At 41.4% G+C, this 27,513-nt stretch overlaps 1 protein-coding gene across 8 annotated transcripts in view; it reads right to left on the reverse strand.

The window, feature by feature from the left end:
* ZDHHC14 (zDHHC palmitoyltransferase 14) overlaps window positions 1-19,367 on the reverse strand; it is a 112,041-nt gene extending 92,674 nt beyond the window's left edge. For 3 of the 8 annotated variants that reach the window (XM_075146061.1, XM_075146062.1, XM_075146069.1), the window contains exon 1: window positions 17,352-19,363. In XM_075146061.1, coding sequence (XP_075002162.1) covers window positions 17,352-17,602 — 251 coding nt within the window. In that variant the 5' untranslated portion in view covers window positions 17,603-19,363. Of the gene's footprint in view, window positions 1-17,351 lie in introns of all 8 variants that reach the window. The other 5 variants (XM_075146064.1, XM_075146066.1, XM_075146060.1 and 2 more) reach the window with 5 other exon arrangements.
* Window positions 19,368-27,513: the final 8,146 nt, after the last annotated feature.

A 27,513-nucleotide genomic window follows, 5' to 3' on the forward strand; every position in this document is an offset into this window, starting at 1 on the left:
TACTATTTTCATCAAAAAAGGAAAAAGGTTTGTTTGTGGATGATTTTTTGCTTAAAGAAAATTCCAGTGGAACCTGTCAGAACAAGAGTAGATTGCATTCAGCTACCTTAGGGGGATATCCTCCTCATTCATTTCCACAACTGCTGAAATCCCCTCAGTGTCCTGAGGGTCCTTGCTTTAAATGAGGGCAGCCAGTGGCATAGTATTATATATGAAGGGTCAGTAGTTCTGAAATGCATTCACTCCCGTTGCTCAGAAAGACGGCTAGACACAGTGACCTTCAGAACAAGGTTCATCTTTTTTCCCAGGCTTTGTGCAAGAAAAATAAACTCGAGATGGCAGGGAGCCTTGATAACTAGCTGAGGAAGCAGCCAGTGCCAATCTTATTGCAAAAAACCTACCCCAAGCCACAGTGTAATAATGTAATAATAAATAATAACAAACAGCAAAGCAGAAGTAGTTTTTCTTCTTAGTCCTGCCAGCTGTTTAGTGTTAACTAGTTTTTGTGCCTGCTGATCAACACAGCTGAGAAAATTCCGTACCAATGCAAAAATTATCACCCACCACATGCACAGACCTCTGAGTTGCCTGTAGTGTGATAAACACCTGGCCCTTTTATAACTACCACATACAGTTAAACACTACTTCGAGTTATTTATACTTTTTTCATGCATACTAGACCAATACTGTCAAAGCTGATCTCCTCAGTTTCCTTAACCAGCAAATGAACTTTACTCCACTTCAGTCAATACAGCTATCAGAAGGTGAAGTCATCTCACAAACTGAAAATAAACTTAGAACTATAATGTATGACCAAAGCTGAAGCAGCAATAAGTTTCCTGCACCTTCAAAACAAAAAATATTTAATATTTAATGCTAACATACAAAAAGCAAAAATGAAAGCTGATTGTCAGTCAGAATTAGAACACAAAAACTAAGTTGGAAGTAATTACAAAAAATAATAATAAAGTAGGTTCTGAAGCTCTACAATACAAAAAATAAAAACAGTCAATATAGGGGTGGTATGCCTAACTACCAAACTATCTGCAGTATGTTACATTGTAAAGAGTAGTGCCTTAAGCACTAAAAGATTGTTCTTTTGCAAATGTAAAGAAAGCCCACGTATAAAATGGTCACAAAATGAAAATTGTCTGCATTAAATACTATTACACCATGGACTCTGCCAACCTAAATTTGCTGTGAATTTCCATTTCACCAAGACCCAGGCAGTTTCACTGGTCACTTTGCTATTCCTCAAGTTTGACTACTGACATGTACTTAAATCAAATAGCTCCCCTTATGCAACTTGCTTAGAACTTTAAATGAAAAGCAAAGTGAGTATTTAGATTACAAAGTGTTTTTTCTTATAGCAACTCCTATACAAGCAACGTTTAGACCCACTTAATCAAGTATTCTGTACAACATATTATGTAGCATGTTAAAGACAGATTATGTATCAAGCCACCTTGTTTTATATAGCAGAGCAGTAGGCCCCTCCCCGCATAGAAATATTTCCGTCAAGGCCTGGGCTGTCCAATTGTACTCATTCCCGGTTGTACTTTGTTGCCTGCAAAGAGCACCTCCGAACCCTCCCCAACTTCTTCCAGTCATCCACACCGTGAGCACTGTGAAAGATAACTCAACAGTGGCAAACAAGTGCCACCTGAACAGTCAAACAGTCTCCTTCTATGAAAGCAGACAGCGCAGCACTTCTTCTTTTCTAGTACTCTCACTGTCTACAGTGCTTCCCTCCTCAATTAGAGGAGCACAGAAAAACAAAAGCAACTTTAAAAGACTTATCTGCAAGACTTGCGGAAATGAGAAGAAAATAGGGCAAAATTACAACACCATTACAAAATGAATGAAGGTCCTCGCCTTTACCTCTCCCATCCCTGCAACAAGTTCAAAAGCTGTCTTGAGCAGAAGAAAGAGGCAGTGCTGCCCCTTATGGCTCTCTGAAAAGTACTGAAGGAAGAAGCATCAGTCCACAGAACACAATGGTAAAGAGCAAGCACGTACAAGGTATTTGGAAAGAGGAGAGAAGGGAAGACATTGATTTGGGAGGGAGTGTGAAAGAACAGAAATAGTGCCTGGTTGGGAACTTCTTGGTCTAATAATTACACACAGAAAAACTATGCTAAAACAAACTGCAAGATTGCTACATTCAAGACTGCCAAAATGAAATAAAATGCCAGTGTGCCTGTAGAAATTAAATTTGACACCCTTCTGCCAGGCTCTCCTTCCCCTGTCATATGCCTTATGACAGAGCTTTTAGTTTCAAGACCCCACCCCCTGAGGAGCCCTGCTTCACTTAAAAGCTGTGGGTGGGACTGTTCTGGAGATGAACCGGGGTTTAAGTGAAGACGACTTCTGTGTAACAACAATACACAGAACTGGAGATTGCAGAAACTGGAAGATACGTGGTGAATAAGCAGTTTCACTGTTTCTTCATTTATGCTGCCTGTAGCCACAGGTGAAAGCAGCCCCACAGAGCAGAGCTTAGCTCCCAAAAACAGTTGTGCTACCAAACTCCTGAGTAGACTGGCATTGCTCAAAACTGAAGAAGTTCTGCCATGCCCTCAGAAAGGCATGCCCAGCATAGGCACAGGTTTTGGAGATTTTACTTGATAAAAATCAAGTTCTTAGCACACACAAAAGACTTAAGCTTCAGCAGATGTCATTGCTGGACTTTTATGAAGACAACACAACATACATCTTTGAAAGACTGTCACACTTGCAGACTCCTGCCTACGTATAACAAAGATTCAGAATAACCCATTATCTCTTCTTATATGTAACCTGCAAGCTTGTCTCCTGGGTCTTTCCCTCACCATCATGGCACTGGAAGCAAAAAAAGACCAACTTTGGTCAGAGCCACAGAGCCTCCCTGTCATGAAAGATTAGCACAAGAGAAATCAGGAACAGTAAGAAAAGGGAAAGGTATTCCTGGACTGAAAAAAAAAAATTTTTTTTTGAAACCTTAAAGCACTACTGGTATTACTGTCCTTAACAGCTCTCTTTTCTGACCTGCTCTTAAAACAAATATATAAATAACCAAACTCCAAAAGGAGTCGAATAACAAAGATCTATGCACCATGCTGTCATTCCCAGAGTTCTTAATTCTGCACTGATGAACTAGGACTGCCAGTGTATCTCTGTGAGCCACTTCAACATCTCATATCTATTCACAACTATTTTTCATATGTTTATTTTTCACTTTCAGCCTCTGAAGTGAGAGAGGTGTTGATAGGACACAACATGCATAAGCAACTTAAAGTGCAGTGTAACTTAAGTATATTGCTGTGCAGTCCAACTCTGTCTACAGTACTGGATACAATAATAACTGAAAAACCCAGCATGTATATCAAAAGTTATTACTAGGTTACTTATAGGTACTAACTAAATATGGACACAAAACAACCGTCCCTTGAGTAACTGAAATTAATTTCCAGAAGCAAATACTACAGCAGATACTTCAGTTCCTCCCCACTCCTTATTCCCATCCCCCCAACTCTTCTGCATGCTTTGAACAATCTTCTGAAATGGCCAGTCTTTTCGTCATTCAGAAAATGAAGGCAAGCGTAGCTGACTTAGGGATGCACACATTCTGGATGAGTAACATAACTATGCAACTCTTATCTGTAGGGATCAACTTCAGTGACAAATTGCATGCTCCCTAAATCTTTGACCTTTATTTTGCAGTCAGAAAGAATACTTGTAATAAAGCTCAAATTAAAAGCTTATTTCAGTGACAGTGTTATTTCAGTAACAGTGAATTACCTTTGCAACAAATGTCGCTTCTTTTGTATTGAACTAAAAAGCAACGAACCTATGTTCTCCTTTCACAAATGCCATTTCTTCGTTGCAACAGCAAGGGCTAGTGCCAACAACTGTTTAAAGGAACGTTTCAGAACAGAAAATAAACTTACTTTTGCCAAGATCAGTCAACCATTGGGTAATACCGCACCTCCAGACTACCAGTTAGCAACTTTAACTGTCGGTTAAAGTTTTCTAGGATGCAATAATAGAAAGGTATGTGCATTGGGAAGGCATGTTTACTTTTCAATCAAGCTGGATGTCAGCCCACAACAGTTTCACTTACTGCAATCCAAGCATGTCAGTTGTTTTTCTCATATGAGACTGTTTTGATTTTCATATTCATAGTTAATTGCCTGTTTGCCAAACTCCTCTTGAGTATGAGCTGAGTAAAAAAGCAAAATTATTGTATGCCACCCAATCTTTATGTGCTTTCCTCTGAAATGTTCTTCTGCCCCCAGCACACTTTTTTTGATATACTCAAGTACTGGAAATGAGATTCTGGCTTCCAGGGACTAGCATTAAAAAACAATCCACAGTGCAGCCTGATCCTAAAAAGGTCTGGGGTTCATTACATTACAAGAAAAAAAAAACCCATATTTTACTCTGAAGATGAACACTCACATCAGTGATGAGAAGTCTCAGAGCCTCCACCACTCAAGGTAAAGAGAAGAGAGACTTCTGAGCTTAGTGTCTTGCAAAAGAAGAATGATTATCCTTTCAAGGTCTTATATTGAATTAGATTAATCTCTGTCAGATTTCAGTCCACAATTTCTTCCCCATCTTCTGCTCTACAGACAATTCCTTCTGCTCTGATTAGCTTTAGGTGTCTTATTTAACAAAATCATTTTAAAGGCCAATTCTTTTATTGCACTGTGAATAGAGACATCCACTCCAACTGCCTCTTCCATGCAGGCTGTTCAATTTTCCATTAACTGCTTTATGATTCTTCCTTCATCCTCCTAAGCTGAAACTTTCAACATTTACAATACCAAACAAACCAACAAAACAAAAAAAACCCCAAGTAGGCAGCTGAATGGGACTGCGAAGAAACAGGCAATTTCCTTGGGTTGTTTGCTATCTCAGCTGAAACATGGGAGAAATGGCAAGGATTGAGAATACTCCTTTCCTGGTTCAGTTTAGCATATTTTGAGCAAACTCAGCTGTTTTTATACAAACTAAGGTGAAGAAGCATTCATGCAGCTTTTCCATAGGTTCTGCTATCAAATGCAATACAATACATTGGCTCTGCAGTCTGGATATGGGGAACAGAGACTACGCAGGCAAGGATGCGGGAAAAAGAACTGCTTCAGCTACTGCCCCTGTGTTGTGTTACAGAATTGGGTATAGTGTCTTTAAAAAGAAAAACAACTTTTCTTCTTGTCATGGTTTAACCCCAGCCGGCCACTGAGCACCACGCAGCTGCTCACTCACTCCCCCCACAGTGGGATGGGGGAGAGAATCAGAAAGGTAGAAGTGAGAAAACTCGTGGGTTGAGATAAAGACAGTTTAATAGGTAAAGCAAAAGCCGCATGCGCAAGCAAAGCAAAACAAGGAATTCATTCACTCCTTGCCATCGGCAGGCAGGTGTTCAGCCATCGCCAGGAAAGCAGGGCTCCATCATGCGTAACGGTTACTTGGGAAGACAAACGCCATCACTCCGAACATCCCCCCCCTCCTTCTTCTTCGCCCAGCCTTATATGCTGAGCATGACGTCATATGGTATGGAAAGTGTCCACTGGCCAGCTGGGCCAGCCGTCCCGGCCACACTCCCTCCCAGCCCCCTGCGCACCTGGCAGGGCACAGGAAGATGAAAAGTCCTTGACTAGCGTAAACACTACTTAGCAACAACTAAAACATCAGTGTGTTATCAACATTATTCTCATACTACATCCAAAACACAGCACTATACCAGTAAATAGGAAGAAAATCAACTCCATCCCAGCTGAAACCAGGACACTTCTGTAAGACATGAGCAACTAAGGAGCACTTAATAATGTATTATTTGAAAGATGCTGCAGTTCAAGTTCTGTAAACTACAATCCAGTTACTTCAGAAATAAAATATGGTTAAGAAGTCAGAACTCTATAGTTTCTCATTAAGCAACAAAATAGTAATTCAGGTAAGCCTAAAGATGTTCTGTTTGTACCCTCACAGATGCCAAACAACGAACCAAGACTATGTAACAAGTTTCCTCAAGCTGGGATACAATTTCGAATCATAGCTAAGATGATCTGACAATCTCCTCCCTCTCCCTTGCCCACTTCCTCCCTTGCACTAGTAATAACATTTTTCTGAATTTTCAGGGGTTCAGCTCAGGGATCTAAAGCAGCAGAAAGTTCTTCTTTTTCTGGGCAGAAGGGAAGGATAAGCTTAATTTTATTTAAACTCAATGGTGTTTTTTACATGGTAAGAAAAGAAAACACTAACTGTAATTCAGCAAAAGCCAGATGGATAGTAGAGGGCAAAGCTTGGTGAGAAACAGCAGATAAGTGAAAGAAAGCAGGAAAAGAACCTCCAAGAAGTCTTGGAAAATGCACTTTGAACTGAGAAAGCCATATTCAAAGGTGAAAAAAGAGAAGAGGGGACAGAAAGAACAACCATGGCTACTTCAATTTTTAAGTTTTGTTGGACTAAGAGTTTAGGTTCAGATCTTAAGACTAGATAAAACTGAAGTTCTTGTGAAATATGCATGTAATAAATGGGTCATTAAAACAAGATTAAAATTATCTCACTAGATGTACCTTTTGCTGTCTTATGGGAAGAAGTTCTCAGATTTTCACAGATAACACAGAATGGCTGAAGGTGGGATGGGACCTCTGGAGATCATTGAGTACAACCCCCCAGCTCAAAGCAGGGTCAGCTAAAGGAGATTGCTCAGATCTACATCTGGTTGGTTTTCAGTATGTCCATAGCCTCTCTGGGCAACCTGTGCCAGTGTTTGATCATCCTCACAGCAAAAAACCCCAAACCAAACAGGCAAACAAACAAACAAAAAAACGCAAAAAACTTTTTTCTTACATTTAAATGGTATTTCATTTTGTGTCCATTGCATCTTGTCCTGTCATTGGGCACCACTGAGAAGAGTCCAGGGCTCCTTTTTCTTCACTCCCCCTCCCCAGTCAGGTACTTTCATAAGATCCCCCTGAGCCTTCTCTTCTCCAGGCTAATTCACTGAGGCAAACCAGAAGCAACTATGCTCTTTACACAGTGCACTCCAATCTTTTATATCATACCTTACAACACATTTCATGTACCAGTCTACTCAGACTAATGACAAAGTTTACTTGGCTGTTTGCACACGCGATGCCTGTCCAGCCCTAGAAAGAGTTCAAATCATGTTGAATGATAAAAGTATCTAAAAAGTTGTATTTTTTCACTATATAGAAGCATTATGAGCTTCAGCTCTAAAGAAACCACATTTTCAAGAAGCAAGTTTATCACTGATGAGAGAGAAGTCACTGCTATTCTAGCTTTTACTTTTCTTCTTAGTGCTTTTAACTGCTTTACATAGGTCCAAATTAGGAAAAATTGTAAGTCTTCCACATTCTGATTCAACACTAGAAAGCACTTTTTGCGGATAAAACAGTATTTACTAAGGAACATGCATAGATAGTTGTGCCATGAAAGCCCACACCATGAGCGCTAACAAGCATGCCAGCAACATTTAAGTACAGGCTAGTCTGACACTTGCTTCTACCCTGAAACATGGCATTCATAACCAACGGCATATCTAACAAGAGTACTGAACACACAAGACCAGGACTGCAATTTCCTGATATCCAGACAGTTCAAGAAAGAGGGTACACAAAATTTATCACAATCAGCAACTCAAGTTTTGTATTAGTACTCCTTTTCCTAGCAGGGGAAAAAGCTTCTGATCCCTGCCAGTGTTTTTTAATCTACATTCATAACTTTCAGTAATATGTTGAGTGTTTATGCTAAAATAATAACAAATTCTAGTATATCTGTTCCCTGCTCGTAAGAACTAATATATATTGATCATATGTGTAAGAAACATATACTAAAACCCACAAAGTTATTTCATACATTCACTCAATGCAGACAATGTAACAGTGTTATCTTGCACTTAAACTGTAACATGAAATTCACAACCTGCAGATTTTATGTACAACTTAACTTCTGAGTTCAGGTTCTCAGTTTTCAATTTAATTCTCAGTATTCTATTTAATCTCTGTTTTGTAATTTTTTTTTTTTTAAATAAGAGTAAAATTTAAAGAAGCTGAACTGACTGCATATTCACCACAGTAAACGCACGCTGCCAGTATTTATTGCAGTAAAAAACTTAAGGAGACAGCAGGAGTGGAAAAACATAAAACAAAAACAGCTGTGATCTCATTAGCCAAGCTCATTATGTAAGACCTCATTAGCCACCATCCCACAATAACATGAATAAACCCTACGGACACTGATGAAAAGGAAGTGATCAGGGATACAGAAGCTGAATAATCATATAGCACTATAGCACAGTGTCAACTTAGTAGTTAAAAGTTCTGGAATGCAATTGGGTAAGATGCACACTGCAGAAAGCCCGTGGTCGGGCTTCGCAAATACAAAGCCCCCTTCACCTAGTAACCGCAGTACGAACAGGAGTTCGAATATGAACGCGTACAACAGCGTAAGGGACAGGGTGTGTGTTACACAAAACTGAAACTCCAAAACACTTCAGCCTCCACCCCTAAGTACATTTCATGTTAGTAGCATTTAATACTTCTGCAGTGTGGGAAATATGAACAGAATTTTATTTTTGGCTATTACACATAGGCTTAATCTTGATTTCTTGATTTTAGTCTGTTCCTTTAGTTTGTAAAAAGTTTAACCACTTTACAGTTTTTGTATTAAGTTCTGAAAAAAATGGGCTGTAATTATATGAAGTTTAACAAACTTTGGTAATTCCAGCTGACTTCAGGGCATTTTTCCCCTTTTCCATCAGCTTTGACAAATGAAAGACAAGCAGCATCGACACGTACAAACCTTTACTGGCAGCCTGGAACTTAAGTGATCATCAGCTACTACGGCCTCACTTAGAAGGATCATCAATCAGGATAACAAAAACTTCCTAGATAAAGTTGTTATAACATTTTAAGCAATTTTTCAAAATGTCCCAGTATTTTAAGCGAGTAGGTTTTTTGACTGGGCTATGTTGCAACAATCGTGCAGCTTAGAAAGTTAAAAATATTCTCAGCTTTCTCCTCGTCTGCAGTCATCTTCACTTTCTCATTAATTAGTTCACATTTGAATTTACAACTAACAGTTTAATGCTGCACTAGAATGGAAAGACCCTTTCCGTTAGAAAGGCAGTATAAAAAACTTTGTTTTGTTGTTGTTTTTAACTACTGAAAAGGTATAACCTAGTTGTTAAAAGAGAATTTATATTTTAATGTCCCGTTCAAATTTCAGCATTTCAGTTTCTACTGAATCTACAAATAAGTCCAGATGTTTTTAACAAAATATTTTTTCCATCTCCCACCAAAAAAAGAGAGAATGAACAGAACAGTTTGGTTCAAGTTCTGCACAGACTAATATTTTCTCTTTTCATTCTAAAGGAAGATAATTTCTCAGTCATCCACAAGGTAGCTAATCACTGATATACTTTGTTTTGTATGAAATGCCATTTACAAAATAATAATACAACACAGCTATGATAAAAAATAAATCATGTAGCAACAAAGGTATTCTTTACATCATTAGTCCAAATATAAACATGAGTAAAAAAAATACTTTACATCAACCTAAACGTGTAACATGATTCCTGAGAAACTGACTTGAGAAAACATCTGAAAAAAAACATCTTTCCTTCAAACAAGGAATGAAAATTTCTGCAGGGTTGATGTGAGAGAAGTCCCAGAGAAGGTCACATGGCAATGCCAGTCTTCCAAGAAGAACTAACAGAAATTAGTTTTTCAAGAGTGTAAATCTATTTAACATGACTCTCCCTACACTAGTCTCCAGAAGATGCATTTTATACCTTTTGCACACATCCATTCAGATACAGGGGCAACAGTACCTGCTCGGGGAAAGACAAAACAAAACAGGCATACTATACAGATTATATCAACAATAGAAACCTCAAACTTCTGAGTGATAAATTAAGATAGATTTTATCAAACAACTGTCACAAAATTACAAGTCTAACCTCACATTCTGGAGGCTGAAGATGTACAGAAGTATTATCCATCAGCATTTGTAAATATTTGAAGAAATTTACATAGGGAAGAATAACTGGATTCTGCACCTAGGACAGAGGAACACCAGGCACAAGTATAAGTTGGGAGAGGAGCGGCTGGAGAGCAGCCCTGCAGAAAGGGATCTGGGGGTGCTGGCTGGCAGCAGGCTCAGCATGAGCCAGCAGTGTGCCCTGGCAGCCAAGAGGGCAAACCGCATCCTGGGGTGCATCAAACACGGCATAACCAGCTGGTCAGAAGACGCGATTACTCTGCTGTATTCAGCGTTGGTGCGGCCTTACCTCGAGTGCTGTGTGCAGTTCTGGGCCCCACAATTTAAGAAGGATGTGAAAGTACTCGAATGTGTCCAGAGGAAGGTAACAAAACTGGTGAAAGGGCTGGAAGGAATGTCCTATGAGGAGCGGCTAAGGGTGCTGGGCTTGTCTAATTTGGAGAAAAGGAGGCTGCTCTCTACAGTTTCCTGAGGAGGGGAAGCGGAGAGGGAGGTGCTGATCCCTTCTCCCCGGTGTCCAGCAATAGGACACGTGGGAATGGTTCAAAGCTGCGCCAGGGGAGGTTTAGACTGGACATTAGGAAGCATTTCTTTACTGAGAGGGTGGTCAAACACTGGAACAGGCTTCCTGGAGAGGTGGTCGATGCCCCAAGCCTGTCAGTGTTTAAAAGTCATTTGGACAATGCCCTTAATAACATGCTTTAACTTTTGGTCAGCCCTGAATTGGTCAGGCAGTTGGACTAGATGATCACTGTAGGTCCCTTCCAACTGAAATAGTCTAGTCTATTCTATTCAACCGAACTTTTGAAATTACCGTTTTTTCCCCCCTCTGGAAGGAATATCAAATATCCAAGGTAAGAATTTACATCTATCTACAACAATCATGCTGAGCTATGATGAGAGCAGAAAACCACCCCCCAGCAGGCTGTGATGGAATTTCCCCTCTTTCTCCAAGGGGGGGGACAGGGTGACATCAGGCAAAGGAGACCACAAACGTTCACACTTCACTCTGAAGATGCACATGTATCGATGGTCCAAAGTGATTTCCTCAAGGTCCTGAGAGGACATGGTATCTGAGAAGCCAACATCACTTCTTACACTGTTATACTCCCTATCTTCATTTCCCTCCACCTCTGCAAAGAAAAGGTGGAAATATAAGTGGAACAATAGGTGAGAAAGGAGTAAATTAAAAGACAAAAAATTATATTCAAAAGTTGTCTTTTCCATGAAACAGTAGATAAAGGCCATCAACTAAGCTGAATACAAAAAAAAAAAACATCCAACCAAAAAGAAACCCAAAAACCCCCCGAAAAAACACCCTCAGAAAAAAAAAAAGCTGTTTAACATTTCTTTTGGAAAAGGAGTTAGTGTTACAAAACAATAAAAAGCCTCTGCAGTTTCAGGGGAACTAAAGAAGGTATGACTTCCAAAAACAAGAGAGGTTATCCTTCTGTTATCCTCACAGAATTTTACTCTGAAAAATGAAGCATTTAATCATTATCCATTTCCACATAAATAGACGTAGCCTTGAAAAGCAGAGGTGCATGACTTAATATCAAATGCTATTAGTACGTTTCTGAGTAAAAGAATTTCAATTTATATCATATAATTAATTCAAAGCAGGTTTAAAAGTTTAAAATTATGTACCTGCTCAGTGAAGTGCTACTTTAGGACAGAGTAGTACAAAACTATTCCCTTTTGGCCAGGGAGAAACTTCAGCAGACATACTTGCACAGATCACTGGGAAACATAGAAGAGATGAATTAAGTAAACTTTTTTGTGACCAAGGCATCTTGGTCACAAAGGAAAGTCCTTGTCAAGGAAAAAATTATTAGATATACTTTGTACCCGAAAGATATCTGATTCTGACAATTAACATTTTCAGGGTAATTTAAGTGCAAAGAATAAACAACATCTGGTTGGAATGCATACCATCCCTTAGGAATTTGCCGTATCATTTGGTATATCTATATAAACTCAGTACAAAAAGTAAAGCCTAAAGATTAGACTTACTGTATTCCACGTCTTTTTTACTAAGTTATCAGAGATGCGTAATATGGTAAAATGAGAAACAGAAATATTGCTCTAGTTTAATTTTAATGACAGATTTTTTTTAAACAAAACCGGGGGAAAAAGACACCTACTCATCACTGCATTCGCCTACATCACTATGCACTATTAGGGAGCTACTGCCTTCCATGCAGAAAAGGATGCAGTTCTCTGTTGAGCAATCATTTTAGTTTATATGCCATGATTTTTGCTTTAAAATCCATTTTGACATCTTCAGCAGGAAATGCCCTACAAGTTTATAGCAGCCTTTAACAGCTGAAGTCAAATTGGTAGCACTTCCTTCTAAGGAATGCGTAGTGTAAGGACATGGTCATCAAAAGACACAAGTAACCTACTCATCTTAAGAGCAGAGGAAGAAAGATAAAGGAGATTATTAGATGAAGAATATTCCACCTACTTGGAATATGACCTCACACTAAGAATCCACCTCTTGCAAGAGCAGAAAACATTTGCCGTAAGATGCAGATAATAACTGATACCACAGTGAAAATGCTCAGCTTACTGACATCAGTGTTACACACAGAAGTTTGTCACAGTGAGCAGCAAGTTATACCACTTTACCATAGCGTGCGCTATGGAAGTTCAATATTGAACAATCAACACCACATCAGAAAGTGTGACTCATGAATGTCCTCCAGTCACACTGGTTTTCAAAGCGGGAGGCATGGAGCAGGTTGCCAGCAACTGCAAAAGCATATAGAAAGCAGTGATTTTTACACACACATGCACATAAACAGTCTCACTTTAAATAATTTTCCAACATCCATCTTTTGAAAGACAGTGCAATTACACAAATACTCTCAAAAATCAAGTTTTAACGGGCTTAAACAAAAAAAGAAATCTCCAGTTTGTTGAATCAGTACAAGTGTCAAATTGTATCAGAAGTGATACGGCTCTGACTTTTCTCTTACAGAGAAAAGAGCTGCACTGCTTCAGTCCTTCCGGCATCCTAGCATCTGCTCCAACCTCCTTCCAGAGCTACTCACTCTGCAACTGAGTTGACAGAAGAACACATGACTATGCCTGAGTCAATTCAGTCCTGTCGGCATCTTCACTTAAACTCACCTTTTACGGGAAGTTTAATCTGCCTGCCTGAACTGAAGCAGCTCAGGTGCAGACATGTTACCTCCTGCTACCTGTGCAGTGAGGTCCAAGAAGGAAGGGAGCTGGCAGACAGGGGCAGTGTTAACTCACAGCAGCAAATCAGCCAAGCTCGTCTACCGCCGCTCTGGAACTTGTGAAGCTTGTGCATCCATACAAGACTTGCCATTTAACAACAAGATGTCTGTTTTACATATCCTACTGTGTTAAATATGTCATTCAGCCTCCATTTTGCTTTCCTGTAACCTACAAAAACAGTACCCCCAAATGACCATAAGGCATAAAGGGTTCTTTTCTCTTTTGAGTATGTATACCTACCTGAATAAAAGCAGAAAATATGAGGCCTTGGTTTTGCCTCTCTTTATTGCACCAATAAAGGACTTTACATACATGTAAATACAGTGGTTGAATTGGCTAGGTACAGCAGTGAGATCTGCCCTTCAGTTACGGATGCTATCTTTGCTCTGGGGAAAGGAATTTGTTTTCCAAGCTTTTCATGCAGCTACTTTTACATGAGCACTGAATAGTTTAAAAAAATACGTATGTCTGTGTAATGGGGCAAGGCAAAGGAAAAAAAGGAAGTTCAACACAAAGTCAAATTTGCAAGAAAAAAAGGAAAACAGCTAAATATCACAAGGTTAGAGTTAGGAAATACATTTCCAAGATAAAATAACATACCCAAATTTTAAAGACAAATTAAGTTATTTGTGGTGCCTCATCTTGAGCATTTTAAAATAGGCATAATTTTTAAGAACGCTTCAAGCACAGCATCCCTCTTGGGACCCAAAAGTGCTTGCAATAATTCATGTTATATTTAATAGACAAGTTACAGAAATAAAACTGCTTGTTATTTGCATTCTCTTCCTTCGGAAGGGGAGGGAGGCAGGAATTACAAATACTTCACCTGCTTGAAAGCTTATGGTTTGTTGTTTTTCTTTTAAGCAAATTCTGGCTTACCTCTTTGAAAATGAAAAAGAACAGTGAAATGACAAAAGGAAGAAGTGGTGATGTACTTGGAGTATATGAGAGATAAAAGTCAACAAAGAGAAAGGAATAAAACCAGCCAAAAGTAGGAGCTGGAAACAGTAGGCAGGAAAAAGCACAGAAGCATAAATATGAAGAAACAAAGATTACAAAGGCATGGTTCAATCTCAAAAGCTATACAGGTCAAGATATATGACATATGTTTGCTTTTTGAGAGCTAGGATTTGTTGATTCAGAGAAATATATTTCTCCCCTGAGAGCATTCCAAAGCACGTGAGATACAGCTCTGGATGAATGGGTGTCAAGAATGAAATAAAAGGAAGAGGGGAAAAATCACGTTAGAGGAACAAACGAAACAAAAAGGATAAAGGACAAGTGTTTATGATAGCATGATGCTTTCCCAGGAATTAGCTGTCAGTCACCTCTTTCCTTCTCCCTCTGTTCACTGCCTGCAACCAGGGAATGACTTGGAACATGAGTACCTATTTTCCAGTTTCCAAAACCGAAGGGAACAAAATCATTTATTTCAACTGTAGCAAAAAGACAAAACAATTCCAAGAACATACAGGATATCTTCCTCTTCAGTAACAGTTTGACGTTATGGTTCAGACACATAAGGCACATGCTCATTTAAAAATCACTTTGCCCCATGTGTACACAAAGGACTGAAACACATTTCTGTCATTCTGTAAATAGCTGGTTAATGAGGAGCATCATAACCAAATCAGCCAAATAATGGAAGCGACACTCTAACAACTCAGGATGTTATCAACTGATCAATAAATAGTAACTTCAGACTACTACCAAGAGACGCAATTAGAAACTGCTTCAAAGTAACACTGTTTAATCAAAGAGACTCCCCTCTTTTCTTTGTAACATTAACAACCTTCTGCAGTTCAAACATCACGAACATGCTGAACACCATTCTCATAGTCTTCAGGTTTGCTTTTTAATTACCCTCAGAGGATGAGTAATAGTTTTCCAGTGCAAGTGCTTTTTAAAGACCAAAATCTACCTTATTATTATAAAAATGAAATGTCATTGCCAACCTCTACTTTGATTTTCCTTTAAAAGGAGAGTGCAAGTTATACAAGAATGACTCAAGACCAGTACACACACACAGAATTTATATAGTTATATAAAGCCAAAGATTTTTCCCTGCTTCAAGACTTCCAGTTAGAATAAGCACCAATTATGTATCAAAATGCTGTAGCTTGACTAAAAATGTTGTGTATGTAAATCACATACGGTTACACTGCAAGTAAGCTCAAAGACACGATAGAAGTTGTAGTGTTCGACTCTGGTAGAGCAAGTAACTCACAGTAGTAATGAAATCAGAAGGTGATGAATAGCTAGCAGCTCATACTGCTTTAGCAGTTCTGAATCATGCAGCTGCAGAGAATATTTATCTCTGAAGGATCAAAGTGTTAAAACTGTAAATGGTGTAACATAATATGTAAATAATGTAAACAAACTGTAAATGGTGGCTTAATAAATAAGTTTTACAATTATGATTATAAAACATTACAGTTTTGATCCTACATTTACATTCTGCTATTTGTGGGAAGTCCAGCGCTTGCCTTCAGAGACTGCACACAGATGCAACTGCCAGCCCACACAGAAAAGCTTTCCTAACTAGGAAAAACTAGGCCTAATCATGGCAAACAGAATAGAGTAGCACCCAGACCTGACGCAATATTATCAGGTTACACCTTTAATACCTCTTTAAAACCAGGAAAGTAAACACACATTGCAGTACATGGATACCATCATGCACTGTGTTATTTCAACTACTCAAAGGATGTTCAAGCAGCCTCACAACGTCTGCAGAAGATTTACAATTAATAAATCCCTCTAAAGTAATCTGGAGCCCACTAAAGACAACTCATCTGCTGAGTTCACATACATACGTAGCCACTGGTTACCTGCTGACCATTTTTACCTTCTTTACTGCTGCCAGTATGTTAAGATGGTCTACATTTAGCTGGTACAATTTAGGGTTTGCTAATGTCACTACCTTCTTCCTTGAAGACGCCAAGTAATGAATGGCCTTTGTTGTTCAACTGTATCACTTAGCAAAGCGAACAAAATTTCTGGAGGCAGCGCTGAAGCTTACTTATAAATAATAGTTCCTATTCAAGAAAACAGTAAGAGCTGTACATACATTTTGAAGAATTTTTTCCTGCCACAAACCACAAATCAAGCTACAATAGTTTAAAACAGGTAAAGCAGCATTAACTCGTTAAAAAGAATTCAGTTATAACTATAGCAAGTGTTTTGGCAGTGTGAGCACCTTTGTACTCGGTGCTTTAAAAAATTAAGTAAATAGAAGTTGAACTGTATTGTTCATATCAAGTGCCTAACTCTTTATTGTCATGCATAGCTAATTTAATCACTCCAACATAAGTGCAAAAATCAGTATATTTGATTTGCTGTCATTGTGTGTTCACTTTATATAGATGAAAAAGACTCCTGAAGATTCAGAGCAACAGAGAAAAAAGCCCTAGGAGAACACCAGAATCCTGCTTAAAAAAAAAAAAACAAAACAAACCTCCAGAACAAACATAGCTTAAACTAAGACCAAACTCACATACAAGTTACCATCACAAACAGAAAGTAATGCTGTTACCTAGTGGTGGAAAGCTAGGTATGTGCAAATTGTACAGCTCTTTTTTTTTTTTTTAAACTAACTTGGAATTCTCATCTATAAGCTATTAAATGACATCAAGAGGAAAAAAAAAAGGCCTAACTGATAAACTAATGAAAGATACTGTTTTTCTTGCATTCAGTTCTGTGACAAAGGGTCAGCATTTTTGCACCTGCCAGTTTTGATTCTCAGCAGAGTAATTGACAGACAAGAAGCTACATCATTTCCTGACCATCCCAAACCTGCTGTTTTACACTCCTCTTGCAACATCAGCAAGAGCTGGAAACCTGTGGTATAAAAGCACTACAACCTTAATCCTCAAACATCAGTTTTCCACAGAGCACAATAACCAAAACAGGATCTTTTGCGCCCCTCAGCATCTTATCAGACCATATTTTCAATTATATAAACCAACATTAGCTGAATTCAGTCAGCATTCCCTGACATCTGGACAAACATGTTTACTTTGTCTTCAGCCAGAAAATAACTAACTAGAGGAAGAGAAGGAAGATATGAAGACTTTAATGTCACTTACTCAAATGCAAAGAAGAGTCCACTGGTGACCAAGATGAGAACAAGAGTCAGGTAGAAGACTCCAGTCTGTCGAGCCATCATGATCCTCCCATTGCAGAAGAATTTGTTTCTTCCAGGAAAAACCTCCCATTTTCTCTTGGGAGCTGATTTCTTTTTCTTATGGGGAGACTCCATGGGAGACGAAGAGCTGTGTGTGCTGATCTGACTGTATTCACAGTCTTTCATGGGCCCACTACCACCTCCAGGAGTCATCAAGAGAGAGTAAAATGTGGGGAGAACCCCACCAAAAATATATACAATATATATATATGTGCAAATATTCTTCTGACCAAGATAACCCTCTCCACCAGCCCCAGTTAATAAAAAAAAAGCAAAGAAAAAGATGAAAAGTCTGCTACCAGACTAGCAATAGGTGTATCATGCAAACACCAGTTAACTCTTCAGAAACCAAAGCTGTCATATCAGAAACGCTTGAGAGGGATCCTTCCTTCCTTCCTTCCTCCACCAGTTACAAAACAACCACGTAGGTCAATCCTTTTTAAAACAACTTATCACAAAACAAGACCAAAAAAAAAAGTAATTATAAAGCAGTTAGGCTTTCCAAAAAAATTTAGTCTTTTTTTTTTCAAGTTTATTTTCAAATGGGAGGGTTTTTTTTTCCTTCCCACGCACACCCTGAGATCTCTCTGAGGGTCAGAAGGCTGGTCAAGGCAAGGTTTAGCAATCGAGTCTATCATTCATTGAGATTTGTTATAATCCTCCTTTGCGCAGCAGATTTCACTGCTAAAAATGACCATCCCTAAAACGTTCCCTCAAGAGACACGCGTAACAAATTAAGGGGAACAAAAAAAAAAAAAAAAAAAAAGGCAAGAAAGAAACCAGTCTGGAACTCCAGCTTCCGAGAAACACTTCAAGCTCTTTTCTTCCTGAGGCCGCAATTCAGCGGGAAGCGGCCGCCGCTCCGCGCACCCTGGGGCGCAGGGCTCCCCGCGGGCCCTTCTCCCCTGTCACGACTCCACCGAAGGGGACTCTCCCGAGCCCGAGGCAGCCCGGGGCAGGGCCGGTCCCCGACAGACACCAGCGCCGCGGGAGCAGGTCCTCATCCTCCCTCCCCGCCGAACCGTTCCCCCGCCTCACACCCCGCGCCCCGGGCGGCGCCGCCGCGCTTAACCCCCGCCTCCCCCTACACAACAGGTCCCCGCCGCCGCCTCATGCTCCCCAGCGCCTCAGCCCCGCGGGGCGGGCGGCCGTGCGGAAGGGGGGGTGAAGAGGGAGGGAACAGGGAGGCTTCGCCGCCGGTGGGAGATCTCTGCCGGGACTTCTCCCTCCCTTCACCATCCTCGCTGCTCGCCTCAGGGCCGCTGCGGGAGGTCGCACTCCGCCCCGGCGCAGGCTCTCGCCCACGGCCCGCGGCGGTGCCGGAGCCCCCCCCGCATCCTGTCCCCTCTCCTCGGCGCAGAGGAGCGGCTTCCCACCGGCGTCCCTAGTTTCGCTCTGCTTTTGCCCGGAGCAAGGTGCGAAAACCGCCCAGCTCCCCCTCCGCGAGCCGGAGAGGGGCGGCTTTCCCTCCCCCCCTTTTTTTGGAGCCTCTACCCAGGTTTCTCCCCAGCAGCCAGACCCAGAAGCAGCAGCTGCCACCTCTTCATCTTCAGGGGGAGGCGGTAACCACCGCAGCGGCGGCCGCCCGCGGGAGGAGCGGGGGAAGGCGGTAAGGGACGGGACCACACAGGCGCGCACCCCCCGCCGCGGTCAGACAGCCGGTTCCCAGCGAGAGGGCAGGCAGGTCCCCCCGCACTAGCCCCGGCGGGGACGCCACGCCACGCCGCGCCGCCGGCCCGGCCCGGCCCGGCCCTCTCTCCGGCCGCTGGAGCGCGGCGACAGCGCTAACTCTTCCCCATCGCCGCCCCCGCAGGTAGCCGCCCGCCGGGCGGGCTGGAGGCGCCGGGGAGCGAGGCGGGCAGAGGGTGCCTGCGCTGCAGCCCCGCTCCCGCCGCCTCAGCGCCCGCGCGGGGCGCCCGCTCAGCCCTCGCCTCCCCCGGCCCACGCAACCAACCGCGCGCCGCCCCCGGCGCGCGCGCGCGCGCACACACACACACACACTCTCACACACACACACACACACACACACACAGAGAGGCACGCGCCGCTCAGCCGCGAGCGATATCTGCCGTCAGCCCGGGGCGGCGGCGGCCCCGTCCTCCCCCGCCGCAGCTGCCGGGCCGAAGGCGAACGAGTTGTGCGGGTGAGCGATAGGGAAAGAGAAACCCCGCCCACGCGGCCCGACCTAGCGGGACCAGCCTCCCTCCCCGTGCAGGCTCAGACACGGACGCTCAGGGGCACGCCGCTCCTCCCGCTGGGAGTTGTAGTTTCGCTGCCCAGCTTCCGCGAAGTGGCCCCGGCGGGAGGGACTACAAGTCCCAGAATGCCTTGCGAGTCGTCCCGGCGGGAGGGGGCGGAGCGAGCCCGACGGACAGCGCGGGAGCGCTGGCAGGGCCCGGGCTCGAGGCGAGGGCAGAGCGGGGAGGGGCGGGGCTGCCCCGTGCGAGCCCTGAGGTGACTTCGGTCGGCCCGGCTGTGGCCTGCGCCTCTCGCCCTCCGCAGGGCCCCGTTCCCCGAGGCAGCCTTGCCTTCCCCTGCCAACCTCCACCGCGGGCTGGGCACGGCCGTGGCCGATGTGTATGTCCGGGCTTGTATTTCAGTCAGGCCTGAGGGCCGGGGCCGCAACCCCTGATCCATCTAGCCGGGCGCTGCGCTGCCCCTCCGCGGCTCCCTGGTCACCCAGCACCGCCCAGCATAACCGGCAGTTACTGCTGTCCCAACTGCCCAAAATCCTCCGCTGCACCGGTGAGATGGGCCAACGGGCGGCTGTCCCTACTTCTGCTCATACATGCAAATGTTTCACTGCTTTAGCGGTGATGTCGGCCCGCTCCGTTACGGTGCTGGAAGAAACAGGCTTGTCCACCAAAGCTGAGGTGTTCGTACAGACCTTCACTCTGTCCCGACTTCATGAGGCTGATCCCAGAAAGGTACGAACCACGAAGGAAAAGCTTTTCCAGAAACACAATCCTGCACCGAACCCTTCTTGCACAGTAGCGCCTGGTGCGAAATGCCACTGGTGGCAGGGTGACCTGCAGAGAGCCCAGGGAGGGGGGCTACCCACAGCTAAGACAGAACCACTCTCAAAGTTGCTTCTTGTTGTTTCTGCCTAGTATGTTCTCCATGAACTGCTAAAGCAGGCGTGCACAGGGCTAACAAGAGTTTCACTTTGATGCATCTTTTACAAAGGTTTGCAACTTGCTAGCGGAGCTGTGTAACCTACAGAGGATGGACTAGTTTGGGACGTGCGGTAGGAATCAACCCTCAGTTCAAAAAACCCAAAAGCAGACTGATAAAATTTCTGGGAAAAGTTAAGATGTATTACAACGAGCCCACATCTGTCTTCAATGTTGTCCTAAGAGAGACACCAAAAAAACAGCATGAGCATGCAGCTGAGTTCTTGTACATAGGCAATGTGGTTTCTGTTTTCATAATTCCATTTCTAATTCTGGAATGGAATATTTATCCCTTTAATTTAATATGATAAGCTAATTCTTTATCCATAAACAGTGCGTGATAATAAAGGAACCATGGAACAGATTGACCAGCACTGGACACTTCCCCTTCCTTGGAGGAAATGAATTACTTTGGTAACCAAATTATTCAGAGTAGCCTGGTAGACATACTCTCTCCTGGTGAGTCTACAATCCATTTTATTGATACACAAGAATAATTTTGGAAATGTTAATGCCACATGGGCAAAATATGGAGGGGTGTCTCCCTTGCAAGGTGTAAAGGAGTAGTCCTTTGGCAAGTAGGCAGCAGGATGTAAAACCAGTTTCTGATATCATCTCTTACGCAAATGCATTGGCATCCTTTTTCCCACATGTAATAGATGCTGCTGCATTATTCCTTCCCATCTCCTCCTCCTCTTCTAGTGCCTGTTGTCAACAGTTTGCCTGCTATCTCATCACTTAGATATCACAGTATTTTTTATTCTTTGAAATGTTCTTTATAAACAGCTAATAACTTTTCTTTCTATCTTCATGAATACAGAGCATCAATATATGCCAGCAGAAGGCTGCTGACAGAAATTTTGTGGTTCACTGACAAGCATTTTTAGTCTTCATCAGGTTTTTATTAGCATATTGCTGGAGATCTGTCTTCAGTGCTTTGACAATATTAATGACTGTATGATGTCAAATGGCACTATTCTCTCCTGAGATTATGAAATATTTTAGACATTCGCGATTAGAGCAAACAGTTTATGTAAAAATGTCATTGTTGGCTTATCTTCACAGGTAGCAGTCAGGCTAATTTCAGAAACACTCTGCAGAAGCAAAACATTTGTAAACAATACCAGCACCTCGTTTAAGCTGCTGTCTGACTCCACAGTCTTTCCCTTGGGTTTTAAGACGTTATGGTTGGGAAGTGAGCTTTAGCCACATTAATTGAGAGAAATACATAAAGGAATTTGAGGAATGCCTGCAAAAATAATTCTAAAAGTCAAATTCAGAGAACAAACACACTTTTACTTTCAATCTACTTTGATTCCAACAGGATCATCCAGTGCCACACATTGTACTTTTCACATGATAGCCTGTTCTAGTCCCTAATCAGTACCAGTATTGCATTGGAATTGAGAGTATTTTGAAAACATTATGAACACAATATCAACACCTCATTTAAGTTGTTTTTAAAACAATTTGAAAACTACAAAAAAGACTTCATACAGCTAATATTTCACACAGTTCAACATTATTCTTGAAAGCATTTGTTTTCGTTTATTCACAACATTAATGAAAATTGGTTTGAGGCACTGAATAGATTAAATCTTAAACGCAGTGGGTAGAACAAATATTCTTTCTTCATAAAACTTTGTAGGATCATGGGTTAGAGTATGTACTCTTCTGATTTCTTATTTGTGACTCAGGCTGATCTCGTGCGATAGGTGAGTATGTTGCAGCAACATTACTTAGTTTAAAAAAAAAGACAGACTATCTTTTTGTTAGGAAAATGCTAATGAAAGAGCTGTTGCCACTGTAAGTTGCTATCTCTTACCCTGTCTGCAGTGTGGAGGTGTCATAAGGGCAAGTCTTAAAACAACAGGGAAGCTAATTTGCTGAGATGACATGTCACCTTACATATATAGAACATCTGTTACCATGCTTCATGGCAGAATCTGCTTGACTCTGCTGGAAGCATTATCAGACAAAGTATTTAAGTGATTAAATAAACACAAACTAGCAAACTGTAGCATTTTGGACATAAGATATCTGTACTCCACGCATCCTACCCTGCAAAACCAATTGCTTTTTACTTCCAACCAAAAAAGGGGGATGAAGTGACAGGTATTGAACTGAAAGATCTTCTGATATTCTTACAGGTGGAAAGAAAGCTAGGCATTGCTCTGGACACATTTTCTAGGCACATTTTCCAGGCACATTTTCCACATCTTTCACAATGAATTTTGAAAAATAAATTTAAAAAAATTTCAAACAAAGTAGTGATAATACTATTGTCATGCGAGACACTGAAAGTAGCGTTGCAGGTCCAGACTTGCTGAATACTACAGTACATCATACATGCCAGTTTACAATGTCAAGAGCACATAATGCTAAGAGTTTTCTACAATATACCTGTTTTCCTGACCAAGTATTTTTCTCCTTTTCCTCTGCTGTTTTTCAGAAGTAACCTCTCCCTGTACCACTGCTTGGACAGTGAGCCATCATTTTAGAGTCTTACCAATACCAACTATTCATTTTGTGAAAGTACTTAATTTCCTTGAAAAAGGTTTTGAGTAAACTAGAAATATTACATTTCATAAAAGTTGGCAGGAAGAGAGAGTGAGAATGCACATCAGAATCACTCTCTAAGGAATCAAAAAAATAAAGAGAGGTTTTCATTACAACAATGTGATCAACTTAAGCAGGTCCAAAAAGCTTTTAAGTGTCTCTTCAGTCTTGCTTTTGAAAGACCGAGACGACTAGTCATTTATTGTACAGCCTTCCAACAAAGTGTAACATATACTATTTCTCTGCAGTAGGTTGAGTTAAGCAGGCAAGAGGAGGTAAGAAAACTTTTTCATGGCAAGCTTTGAAGACGAGAATCGATTTTGTATTTACATCTATCCACTGCATGTTAAAACCATATCTCTTGATCAGGGTGGCTTTTTTCTGTTTTGAAGCATTAGAAACACAGTTGTTTATAATTTTAAAATCTGAAATGGCTTAATCATATAGAGTTTGGAATATTTTTATAGTTTTTCCACTTCTAACTTTGGCTTCTTACCATATAGCTTCATTGCTTTGGATGGAAATCAGAATCTATGGATATTTTAATTTATTCCAGCAGAATAAAACAAGAATGCTCCTTAAAAATGCAATCAAAATCCAGAAGTTTTCAGAATTGGCCATGCTTCCCTGATCAATGACTGCTTCCAAAGCTGAAGGGAGACTGCCTCAAAATCTTACAATTTAAACTGAAAAAATAAACACAAGCATTGTGCGAGGTCATCAGTGTGGTATTTTAACCCTATTTAACATTTCTTCTTGCTTTAATTTGAGTGAAGGAAATAAAAAAGTCTTTCATTCTGGGAAGCTGATACAGAACATAAGCCAACCAAAAGAAAGGGCCAGGAAAGTACAGTTACTTGAGGAAAAAAACCCAAATTTTCCAGTGTTATCAGTCTTGGAGCACATAAAATGTTCCCTCACTGGAGCCAGGAAATAATTTTCCTCAGTCTTACACCATGTATTAGTAGAGTGCACTGCTCAAACTGTGGAGTGAATTACAGTTTGTTTGATGTTTTGCTTCCTGGTGAAGAACTTTGTATTCATCATTGCTTGATGCAGAACAGCATCATTTAATCGGTCAGTACTATACAGAAATTTCTGTATATTTCAGTGAAGGTCAGGCATCCACATTACTGATTCTTGATTAACACAGTTCATACAGCTTTATCCTAATCCCAGTTCACCAAACCAGTACTTTTTCTTCAGTAAGCTTCCTCTTTAAAACCACTTTCCCCCCCCCCCCACAATATGTACAGGAAATGAACTTAGCAGTTCAGAGAAATAAACATATGATCATGGGTCATACCCATCTGTACTCTTCACAGCACACCTGCTTTCCGATTTCTAGGTTGCTGAACTCCTTACTCGTGTGCCAGGCCTCATTTTTTGTGTTCAGCACACTTAATATTAAAACAAGTGTCTGTGTGAGCAGTGGATGAAACGGAGCTGGATTTCCTTTCCCCAACACAACAACCTCGCTTTCCTCCATGGTCTGGATGACACTCCCCACCTGATGAGAATCACATGCTGTGGCTAACTGGGAGGCGCAGACACGCTGACTGGGGGCCAGCTGGCTGCCACCAAATGACCAAAAGTGAAGTGACATGAGATGGGTGAGTGACTGAGCAGAGCTAGCAGCTCACCAGCACCGAGGGAGGAAGGCCTCCCTCTCTCTCCCTTTCCTTGCTGCTAAACTAGCAGTGAAGGGTGGCAGTTGTCCTGTCCTCTCTACTCAGACCATTCCACCCTCTCCCTTGCAGTCTCTCCACTGCTCATCAGATATTTGGTACAAAAGTATCATCAGAAGTAGAAAACTATTCACTTCTTTTTTCATTGTGTTAATTTTCTGCCACTTTATCATGCTGAAATGACTCAGCAAAGGACATGACAAAACATCCAGGACTGGTACAAGGGAGGGGCAGGAACACATTGCCCAGGGAAAGGGAAGTGAAAGAGGAAAGAGTTTTCCTCTTTATAAATACATATTATATAAATTTTAACATATATAAAATAAAGGAGCAGAGAGTAGGACTGTAGGCAGCAGTTACATTGGTCTAGGCTGCCACTGGACTTCAGGCTCAACCAGATGTGCTCATGGAGGCATCCCATAGGTGCAAGAGCTGGCAAAAAGTGAGAGGAGACAACACGCAGCGTGAAGACAGAAAAGGAAGGGAGAGCAGGAACTTCGCCTCTGGTAGTGGTGGACTGTTAGATAAGCTCAAGCAATCTCATTATGACTTGCTCAGGATGGTAGTACATAATGACCAAGTCCTTTCCACAGCGTTGGCATTCATTTGTCTTTCTCCCATTGATTTTCAGTAAACTTTTAAGAATTTAATTATCCTTGAAATTTCTACTCTCTTTCCTATTCAGCCAAGCAAGTTCCAAAGTCTTCCTTTGGGGAGAGAAGGAAAGCCTGACTGGCACTTTGAACAACTGCCTAAGTCTGTTCCCATAGGAAACAAAACAAAAAAGAATAAAATACACACCTACAAATGGTCATGTAATTAAAGGGATGCTGTCAACTGCAATTATTTTAATTAACCAATTAAAACAGTAAAAATGTTTTGAGATAGAGTTCTTTAATATCTCCTGTGTAAAAGAATATCCCTTTTACAGGTGTTTCTTTTTTTTCCTCCTGTTTCCTACTTGGGGCTATAGAAGGGACTGGACTCCTGGTTGACAAAAGAATAACCGCAAATATGCTCCAGTTTATCTCATACACAACCTTTTTTCCCCCCTTCTGTGTATGTTTCCTGGCTGCCTCTTTCTTTCTCTTCTCCACTGCCTCAGCAAACAGCCGCTTACCGTACTGTGGGAAAGCAGGAACTTGTGCTCTGCAGTGGATTGCAAGAAAGTGATTCCATCCAGCTCATGCAGGAGCGTGACGCTCGTTTTGAGAAAAGCCTCTTTATAATTATAGGCGTGGGCTGTTTCACTGTTTTGGACTACACACTTGGAGCATTTACAGCAGAACCATCCATTGCTGTCAGTGGAACACATCCATGATGTGTGTTTATATGGATTAACACAAAATACATAATAGTTTTCTTGGAGGAATTAGGCAATTAGAGATTTCTGTAAATCCCAGAGGGGGGCTATCTGCATCATTAAATACTTAACTAGGCCATCTCAAAATGGAGCTAACTGCTTTTGAAAATCTCTGTAATGCTTCATTGTCACAATTCAGCATCACTAATGGGAAAGATTTAGTATTTTATCATTGCTTTTCCCTTGTTCCTTTCTTTTTTTCCCATACTCCTTTCCCTGCCTTCAACTTGTTTTTGTTTCTCTTCTAGACCTGCCCTCCCCCACTGCATATACTTTCTTTCTACAAACAGCAATGTCGGTCTTGGGTTTCATACCCACCCCTCTATCCCACCTTCCTACCATAAAACAATGAGCAAAAAGAATACGGGAGAACAGGTCATTTTACACCTCTCAGAGCTATTGTTTTCAGGACAATAAGCCATGACAGACTCAGGGGTGCAGCATTGCAAGGACTGAATTAATTTCAAATTTGGAAAGCTTCGGTTCCTTCCCTTCCCCCCCAGCAAATAGGATAAAAAAATTATTTCATTTACTTGATAATTTATACTCTGTAGAATCTGAATATTCAATGAGCTCGGTATACAAAGAACTAGATATGACTCATGAATCATATGGCTGACAACACTGCGGTACAGAAAGGAAGTCTGACAATCAACAGAAATGTGATACTGATTATACACAAGTGTGGTCAGAGGCATAAAACAAAAACATTTTTCTGCTATTTTTGTTCATTTATTGACTATAGTTATTATTCCCATATTTCGGTGAACACTTAAATCGATGGGCTTTGCTCTGCTCAGAAGCTTGTGCCCGACTAGGTATGTGTTTATGGCACCAGAGTTTTAGCAAGTACTTGTACTACTAGTTGATGCAACATCTTCTAGTGGAAATGTGATTTTCGCGTAATAAATGCGTATTTCATATTGCAGTCAATGTAATGGCTCCCTTTTAAGCGTTCTCAGAAGTTTGTCTTCTTCAAATATGCCCAAGTGGGCCTCATAGGACATACTTCTATTTTTTCCTGTAAGATTATTAGCCATTAATTATTTTTATTATTCAGAAAATTCAAGAACTTCTTATAAGAAAAGGTATGGGATTATTTGTATGGTTAAGAGGAGATTTTGGCCTAGATTCTGACAGTGACTTGTGAAGGCTTTACAACATACGCTTTTTACACCAAAATAGGAGAATGAGTTTATAAATCTGAATATTTGTAGAATTAGTTTATACTAATCTACTAGCATTCATACAAATGAATTCTGATGAGCAAATGGCAGTCTG

The sequence above is a fragment of the Calonectris borealis genome, chromosome 3 (assembly GCF_964195595.1).
Source record: "Calonectris borealis chromosome 3, bCalBor7.hap1.2, whole genome shotgun sequence".
In the NCBI taxonomy this organism is placed as follows: Eukaryota; Metazoa; Chordata; class Aves; order Procellariiformes; family Procellariidae; genus Calonectris; species Calonectris borealis.